The following is a 9,908-nucleotide window of genomic DNA, read 5'->3' on the forward strand; positions in this document are numbered from 1 at the left end:
ACCGATCTCATGGCACGAGGTACTATCCATTCATCATGTTTATCATGTACGCATACATAGTAGCTAACATTATTTTTGCTCCTATTCCTAGCGATGGAGGAGTACGGAGAGATTTTTTGTTCGGTTGAGAAGTGGTGTCTCTTGGTCAGCAAACTAAACTCTAGGCAGAAAACGCGGTTTGCGAGCACTAGTCTTGAAAAAATGTTGATGATTCCTAGTGTGCTGATGCGAAAATGTTTGCTCAAGTTTATTATTAAATCGTATGCAATGGACAGAAAAAGGTTCATCATGCCATCAAAAAACGGTGCGATTTCATTGCGCACCGAAGATGTGTATGACATTTTTGGGCTACAGAACAAGGGCAAAGATGCCATTAAAGCCCTAGGTAAAGGGGGGTTAAAGGCGAAGGTGAAGGTGCCTAGTCATTTTGTAGATTCGAAAATGGGGCAAATGATGATAGACGATCTGATTGACAACATCGTTGCCAGTGGCACGTACGATGATGATTTCCTCCGTAGAATTGTTCTGGTTCTTCTGGGCACGGTTCTTGCACCGCAGTCCACCAGAGAAGTTCCTAATGCTTACTACAAGTTAGTGCACGATGTGGAGGCCATCAAATCATATAATTGGAACGCATTTACTTTACGCGTTTGCGTGGAAGGCATCACAAAGACCTTGTCAGATCTTGCAAAATTTACTTGGCCGATCGGAAACCTTGCCCTCATACAGGTAAACCTTATGTTATATTTGTTTATTTGAAACTAAAGTTTGTGAAAAGAATTTGCTGATATACTTCATGTTTGTGCAGTACATGTTTTGGGAGAAAGTGCAGCCACTGGATGAAGAGGCATTTGATCCACTAGCTCATGAGTATCCGTTGATGGTCAATTGGTCAGAAGATGAGGCTATGAAGCGTGACGCGTATGACACGGCATACGGCCGTGGTAATGGGACGGTAAGTTTTAATGGTTCCAACTGCATGCAATTATGTTGCTATTTATGTGTTGAGAAATTTATATTGATTTAATATGTAACAGATTGATGACGTGATAAGTGAGAAGTACAGACAGACATTAATTGCTCAGCAAGGAAGAAAGGTAGAGGAAGAATTAGAGCAAGAAGATGGAACAGATCGTGCCCAAAGAATGAAAGATAATAGAGACGAGGCTTCTTCCAGCAGGGATACTACATTAGATCAAGTGATGAAATGCATCAAAGATATGCAAAAAGAAATTAGACTGCTCCCTGAAAAATGTGCTGAGGTAAATACTGATGTGTATTTCAGTTTGCATGGGATTATTGATAATTTATGCATGTAATAAATAATTTCGATGTGTCATTGCAGATTGTAGTGCAGAAGCTAGAGAAGGAAGGTCTTGCCTTCAGGGGGTTTCGTGATGACATTGAGTTTGTGGAGCATAGTGAAGCGTGGATGGGGAAGTATGGTCCATCAAAATATAAATCAAAATATTGGACAGATGTAAAATCAACTCCCGCAAAAGAAGACATGGACAACAGGGTGGATGCATCCTTCACCACCGGGAACGGGAAGAAATTGGCGCGTGATAAAGGTGTGCATCACAACACACCTGGTACAGGAGATGAAGGCGACCCCTTCGTTATTTATGACAACGGTAATTCACCCGACCCATCTCTTGAGACGGTAGCCACGAATGAATTTCCACCTTTTACTTCAACCCCCAAGAATATGAATGAAGTGTCAGACGGGTCTAGCGCCGATAAATCTGAGGAGTTTAGTATGGATAGTCTGAACACCCGTATTAAAAATGCGATAGAAAGTGGCACTCAGAAGAGTGATGGGAAGGAGACTGATGGGAAGGAGAATGATGGGAAGGAGAATGATGGAAAGGAGAATGATGGGAAACGCAAGAGGAAACAGTCAAAATATTGCCTTTCACCTTACCAGCAGAACGGTGGACGTAAACGTGCAAAGAAAAGTAAGTGCTAAGTAGATTATTGTAGCAACATACTTCTGTCCTTGCATGCACACTTTATTAACTCATTGTTTCTTACTATTTTAGGTCTGTTTGGTATAAGAGCTGCTATGATTAATACTGATTACATTAATGAGGATCACATAGAGGCCGCAAAGATTTATATCCGGACACTGGTAGACTCGGAGAAGCTTCGCAGGAAAACTGTCGTGCACATGACGGGAATTGGTGGGGAAACATGTACACCTCATATGCTTGAAGCCATCATTTCGAAAAAATGGTTGCATGGCGGTGTAAGTATTAGCAATAAGTTATTAAGTTGGACATGTCATTTGCATATAAATTATCTAATAGGCGTATTGCTGTTATGTTATTTTGTAGGTCATCAATTGTTATTGCAACCATATGCAGACCCATAATCCTCGTGCTGACCGTCACATATTATCATCTTGGGTGTCCCACTGGCTTATTCTTCGTGCTGATGGAAAGGTTGTCAACTCTAAGAGGCATTTTATGGATCATTTCACAAACCAAACTAAAATGGTGTCTAGAGTTACTGAAGAGTATTTCATCAAAGATAAGGTACTTCAGTTTAGTATGATCATTCGTAGTATATCTGTGTGTACACCAACATGAATAAACTTTGTTGTAGGCATACTTTCCTTTTCATGTGGAAGAAAATCATTGGATAACAGTTCTTATGCACAACAAGAAAAAGGAGTTTCAAGTATTAAACTCTACTGGTAAATGCAGCAAAAGAGTTCTTGCAAAGATTGCTAAGCTGGTAAGCTTACAACGTTACATAAAACAATATATATTTCTTCGAAAAGTACTTTATATGGATTTGTCAATTTTATTTCAGAGGGCAGAGATAGCTATTGATACAAAGGAGGTGAATGCTCTTATTGAAACGGATCATCATGATGTATCTTCCTGGCCAATAAGGGAGTACAATATGCCGTCACAAAAAGACGGGTATGTTGCAAATGTTGAATTAGTATGTACTTGTATGATCCATCAATAACTGACTTGTGGTTTCTTGCAGAGTCTCTTGTGGTCTTTTCGTGGTGAAATGCGTTCAACACTGGGACGGAGATGGTTGGGCATTTGAGTTCGATCAAGATGAGGTTAATGCTTCAAGGGGACGCATTCTAGCTGAAATACTTTTTTCAGAGTGCAACACGAAGGAAGTAGTGAAAGAGAAGATCCTCAAGATCATGGAGACCAAATGAGTAGGAGGATGGGGTGTTGGCTATTATCTCCACTAAATAAATGTGCCGTTGTCAGTATCTTGATACAATTTACATATTAAGACATCTATATATTTGCAGTGGTTGGTATTTGCTACAATATTACTCTTATCTGCGGCATGGTTTAGCATGTTTCGCAACTAAATAAATGTGATGTGGTCTGCTACAATATCACTCTTACTTGCAGCATCGTGGGTGATGATTTTTGAACATGTTATGTACGCACTTTGTATTATGTACTGTTTGCCATTTGTCGCAACTAAATAAATGTGATGTGGTCAGTGCGGGCTGTTGTTTGCAGCCGCTATTTTCTGCCAAAATAAAGTGAAGTTTTTAAAAAAAAATGCCCGACCACCGCTGCTGGGCCCATAGTAGCTTACGGAAGCTACCCAAATCAAGCCCAGAGGCGACTCGGGCGGCCGATCGAGCGCACTAGCGGGCCCAGCAGCGGGGTCCAACGGGGCGCACGGGGATAATACGAGAGGAGTTCGAAAGGGGGGGCGGAGGCAGCTATTTAAGCCGCTCCTGGCGCCCCCCCGCTTCCGAGGTGGGACTAAAACTTGGGCGCTGCCCCGCGCGGGCGAGGGGGAGGGGGCGTGGGCCGCGGGAGGGGCGCGGGGAGAGGCCGTGGGCCGGGGGAGGAGCCCCGCGCGGGCGAGGGAGGGCCAGCACGTTTTTATAATTTTTTTTCTGGTTCGTTTTTTCTTTTTCTTTTTCTTTTTCTTTTCTTTTTCTTTCATTGAAAGTTCACGGATTTGAATAAGTTAATGAAATTTTATAACTAGTTCAGGAAATACAAAATAGTTCAAGAAAAATAAAAATAGTTTTTTCAAATATAGTTCACGTATTTTATAAAAAGTTCAGCAAATTGAAATAAGTAAAGAAAAAGAAAAAGAAAAAATATATAAAAAAACGTGCTGGCCCTCCCTCGCCCGCGCGGGGCTCCTCCCCCGGCCCACGGCCTCTCCCCTCGCCCGCGCGGGGCTCCTCCCCCGGCCCAAGCCCCCCTCCCCTCGCCCCTCCCCCGGCCCACGCCCCCTCCCCTCGCCCGCGCGGGGCAGCGCCCAAGTTTTAGTCCCACCTCGGAAGCGGGGGGGCGCCAGGAGCGGCTTAAATAGCTGCCTCCGCCCCCCCTTTCGAACTCCTCTCTTATTATCCCCGTGCGCCCCGTTGGACCCCGCTGCTGGGCCCGCTAGTGGGCTCGATCGGCCGCCCGAGTCGCCTTTGGGCTTGATTTGGGTAGCTTCCGTAAGCTACTATGGGCCCAGCAGCGGTGGTCGGGCATTTTTTTTAAAAAACTTCACTTTTTCAATTATTTTGGCAGAAAGTAGCGGCCAGAAACAACATCAAACAAAATCATCATCAGTACAACATATATGCCCAGGTAGCAAACAGCAAACAAAATCATCATCATGCCCAGGTAGTATAACATATGCAATGTCATCTCCAAATTTATTACATATATCTTTTATCAAAACACAAACAAATAACTTATCAAGTTTTCTTGCAGACACGTACGAATAAAAAACGACAAAGGTTCGTGCGACCACTTTTATTCTTCGTACAAACCAAGCTGCGTCTCTACGCCCAGTTCCTGAACAAAACATAAAGAAATGAATGAGCAAATATAGTTGGTAAAATCAAAGTAGCAACATAACAAAAATAAAAAGGTTGCAACTCACTTCTCGTTCTTACTGCATGTAGCCTTGTTATGACCTGGGAGACCACACAGACTGCACAAAGGACCACTTTTCTTCTCTGTAAAATCTTTTGGCCTACCATTCTTTGTAACGTCGGGGCCCCCCTTCGATCGCCCCTTCTTAGGTGCACCCTTCGTCGAAACTTTCTGAGGATCACCAATACCAGGCTCAACTTGTTGCGCCTGACTTGCCTCCTTCTTCAGCATAGCATACCTTCTACTTCCTACAAGTTCCTCCTCTGAAATCTTTTTCTGCGCTATTATGTTGTCCAGACATTTCATCAACTCGTCGTACAAGAAGGGATCATTTGCTGCAACATGAGCAGCTTCTGCGGTTTTAATGGTTATTGCACTATACCGTTCTCTCTCCAATGGCCCTGACCAACCCCATCCAAACATATCACTCTTCCGCTGCACAGGCAACCCATCTCTCGCATGTTTGGACAACCGATGCATGACACAACACTTTGGTATTTCAGTTAAGTTCAAATGATGGAGAACAAACAGAATGTGTTTGCATGGCAGCCCTTTCCGGACCATCCTAAGACAACTGCATGTAATAGTTTGTTCTGAGTTACCTGGTTCATAAACAACATTGTACGTGAACTTGTGGTTATCCTTCCATGTCACCATGAATGTTTGACGCCCAATTCCCACGAGCATCTCAAATATCTCCAGCTGACCCATCTTATGCAAATCATCTTGCAGGATGTAGAAATTAGCAGGTGTGAATACTTTGGCGGCATGCTCCTCAAGGGCCTTATATTCAGTAACCGACGGTGGTTCCTTCTGGAATGCCTCGCAGTCATCGTACGCCTCGTTCTCACGCAGGCGAACTATACAATTCTCATAATGCACCACCAAATCAACAATTGTCATACCGTAGTCCAGGTGAAGGTGAAGGCAGGAGTTGAGGCTTTCACTCCTTTGGTTACTTCGCATACCAAGGAAAAAACCATCGGAAAGATATGAAGCTGCCCAAAGTCTCCTCTTCCTGTACATCCTGTCAAGCCACTCTTCGGTTCTATCCGTCTTCCACTTATCATAGAAAGCTTTCCATCTCTGCTCAAAGTTCGCTTGAGAGGTGGCATAGTACAGGAGCGATCTGAACTCATCCAGTGACTTGTAATGCAGGTGCCTTTGCATATTTTTCTCGATATGCCAGGAGCAAAGACGATGGAAAACATCTGAAAGGACAGTCCGAATAGCCCGGATCATTGCAGCGTCACCGTCTGTAATTATTGACTTTGGCTTCACCTGACAGTTTGCCTTCATAAATGTCTGCAGCAGCCACACGTATGTCCCTTCCGTCTCGTCAGCAATGATGGCACAACCAAACACTGTGGTGCAACGGTGGTTGTTAACTCCGACAAAGGGGACGAACGGCATACCGTATCTGTTCATCTTATACGTGCTATCAAACACGACCACATCTCCGTAGTCCTGATAGTCCCTCCGCGACTGTGCATCGCACCAGAACATACTCTTCAATCGCCCTTCCTTGTCACGCACATACTCAAAAAAAAAGTCAGGGTCCTTCTCCTTCCTGCTCCTCATAATGCCAACTGCCGTCTCTGCATCTCCCTTTGCAATGAGCTTCGTTTTTTCTCTGCAACAAAGATTGTAAATGTCCCTCCTGATAAGCCCGCACTTATCGTACGAACCGTATCTGCTGATGAAGTTGTCCATTATAATATGCTTCCTTATCCCGGCCGCTTCCATCGCCAATATCTCCGCCCTCTGGCCATCTCCAATCCGTCTGTGTGACCACAAAAAACAAACCTCGTCGGGCCGAGCCATCGCGTGGTTGTGATCATCCACGAATGATGCGACGAACCAAACGCCACGTTCTCTGTCCAGCTTCACCACCATATGTGCACCGCAGTCGCAACGAGTCTCCGGTCTAAGCCTGCGCTTGCGGCCCTCCATGGTTATGAACTTGCTCTGCCTTCTCCCTGCCCTGGAGCAAAGAAACCGCCGGTACCATATCATTCCCGAAGCACCTCGTTTCACCTTCTGTTTCCTGATACTAAACCCGTGCTCTCTGGCGTGATTGTTGCAGAATATGTATGCATCCCCTTGCGACCGAAAGGTCATAGCCATAGCCTTCCAATGTGTCTCAAGCATCTTCTGCTCCCTTTGAGCCTCCTCAATATCAATCTCTCCCTCATCGTGATCAAGTACAAGACCATCTGACTCCTCCTACAACATTCATTTGAAAATATATATGTCAATTACTATCATTTAAATCATACTATTGATCGACGTACAACATCTAACAACTAACCTGGCTCCAGTTATCTGCAAATGATTCCTGCCAATTATGTTGCACATTGTTAACATCCACATCTTCCTGTAAATTTGTACACAAAGATATATAGTTAGCCATGCCATACTTTGCAAATTCAAAAATAAAAACAAAATATACGCCACTTACGTTCTCGCTATTTGCGCCATGTTCATTATTATCAAAATCCTCCGGAGGTAAGATATCATATGACGAGACGGAATCGTTGTCGCTGCTGTCATCATCTTCGTTCAAATTATCGTTATCGGTCTTAGTCACCTTATCAGTACCATTCTCGTCCCTCCCGAATGCGGATTCTTCGTCCATGTCAACACGCCAAACTCACAGAACTGCAAACCATTTGAAGTGTTGATTACAACAAGGACAAAAACTCATGTTGGTTTGCAAAAAAATAGAAAGACGTGTAATCCATGAACCCAGCAGCTACCATGAATTTTTTCTTAAAGCAATGGTTCAAACAACACTTTTTTGTCTTGTGTGAAACAAATAGTTGAGGTTGCCCATCGGTGTGTGCATATTGTGTGATGTCGTCATGACATAAATAAGCGTTCCTTAAATTAAGTCTGGCCTCCATTTACATTCTAGATTCATCACTTAACTAGCCCTAACTTATATCCATCATGCCCGCTAGGTTTAGATGACAAACCTTGCCCCGCGGTGTAGGCGTCGCCGCCGTTCGACGACGGCAGCTGTCCCCGCCTTGAATCTAGCAGCTGGCGACGTGCACGACGAGCCACCGGCCGGATGTTTGGCAGGATCCGCGACGGGGGGTGGGGAGAGTGGTGCGGAGGCGGCGTGGCACGTCGGGCCCTTCACGTCCGGGGGGTGGATGATGACAGTGAGATGCGGCGACGCACGCCGTTGGGACGGCGACGGCGGTGTCTGACGGGGTCGGACGGCGGCGTCGGACGGGGTGGGAGGGCGGCGATCCGCGGGGCCGGCGATCGGATGTGGCGGGTGAGTACACGAGGTGGGTGGGCGAGTAGACGGGGTGCTTGGACGCACGCCGTTGGGACGGCCACGGCGGCGTCGGACGGGCTCGGACGGCGGCGTCGGACGGGGTCGGAGGGCGGCGATCCGCGGCGGCGGCGATCGTATGGGGCGGCCGAGTAGACGGGGTGGACGGGCGAGTAGATGGGGTGGGCGGGTAGATCGTGCGGGCAGTTTTTTTTTTTTTTTGCATGTGCGCGGTCTACGTACGTCAGTTACATCCGTATAATACGAGCTGGGCATACCTTTCTTTCGTATGACCAATCTGCCCTTCTACGTTTTGTTGGGGGGGTCTACCGAAGCAAGGCCCTTCATTCTTTCTTTTTAGTTAGAAGACTATTGGTACTGCTACGCATGCACTGACGCACCCTTATAAAATAATAGTCTAGAATCATTATATAAAAAGACATGAAGGCCTGCAGATTACATATAGACGTGATAGATACAAGTAACTATCACATTCTCGCTCTAAAAAAGAATACATGTATTCACCCGTGATAATAACTACAGTATAGTAGTTAATAACAAAAGATAAAGTCGTATGTGCGCGCGGCAGCTGATCAATATATGCGTTCAAGCCATGAGACCGGCCGCCAGGAGGGCGACGAGGCCAAATCCTGCTGTGGCACCGACGGAGGTAGCGGCGTTGGAGGGCGGCGCCGGGGGAGAGTTGCTCGCGCCAGGACCTGCAGCTGGCATGGGTGACGACGGCGAGGAGGAGCCCGAGGCGACGTCGATCACGACCTTCATGCTGGCGGCGGCGGCGGGGCTGCAATGGTTAGGGACGCCACAGATGAAGTAGCGGGTGCCGGTGGCGTTGAGGGAGATGACGTCGTTGCCGGAGGTTAAGGTGTTGATGGCGCCGTCGGTGCTGCAGGAGTCGTAGCCGGCCTTGCTGACCTCGACCACGTCGTGCGTCGGGGTCGAGTACTTGAAGACGATGTCATCACCCACGTTGAACTTCTTGCCGGACACCCAGTTGCTGTAGTCGGTGCTGAGGGCCCAACCGCCCTGATCGCCGACGTTGTAGGTTACCGCTGACGCGCTGCCTAGTAAGACGGCCATCGCGGCCACGGCGAGGAGGGTGATCTTCATGGCGGCCATTGATTGCGGCTGGAGCTGGAAGGAGGAATGCAGAGCAGAGGAGGTAGAAGGGAGGTGCTGCACTGCTGCTGATGCTTAGCGGGGGTTTGGGTTGCTGTTGTGTCTGCTGCCATGCCCTTTATATAGAAGCAAGCGCCTAGCGAGGCCGGTTGGGGGGGCGCGCGGTAGGTTCGTGGGATGGCATTTGGATATTGAGATTTGCTGGTGAATTGTCATGTGCATTTGAACCAGCGACCAGTACGTGGTCAGACGCGCGCGGCCCGGGCTTGGTTGGTGGCCGGCTGACCTTTTCAGGCCTCGCTACCGTTCCACCTTCACATGGACGCGGTCTGCGCTACGTGCCGTGGACCATCACAATACGGCAAGGATGTACGTTGGCGATGTCAACATCGAGCTAGCTAGCTACCCCGGCTAGTTGACAAGGGACAGTTCAAATTAAGCGGCTACAGGTCACAGGGAGAAGGAGCATAGGCCGGGTTTGGTTCCTCTCTCTTTCCATAAAGATTTCTGCGGCTTTGCGTGTTTGCAATATCGCAGCCGTTGTCCAGACGCCGGTCCTCAGCATGGGCATGACCGCGGCAACAGCACGAGAACTTCTCGAA

General features: G+C 47.1%; 1 protein-coding gene across 1 annotated transcript; it reads right to left on the reverse strand.

The window, feature by feature from the left end:
• Window positions 1-8,572: 8,572 nt before the first annotated feature.
• LOC100415859 (mavicyanin) lies at window positions 8,573-9,409 on the reverse strand. The gene has a single exon (XM_044506426.1). It carries the CDS (start codon window positions 9,304-9,306, stop codon window positions 8,776-8,778), a length of 531 nt encoding a protein of 176 aa, XP_044362361.1. The 5' UTR covers window positions 9,307-9,409; the 3' UTR covers window positions 8,573-8,775.
• Window positions 9,410-9,908: the final 499 nt, after the last annotated feature.

This window comes from Triticum aestivum, chromosome 4A (genome assembly GCF_018294505.1).
Source record: "Triticum aestivum cultivar Chinese Spring chromosome 4A, IWGSC CS RefSeq v2.1, whole genome shotgun sequence".
Classification (NCBI taxonomy): domain Eukaryota; kingdom Viridiplantae; phylum Streptophyta; class Magnoliopsida; order Poales; family Poaceae; genus Triticum; species Triticum aestivum.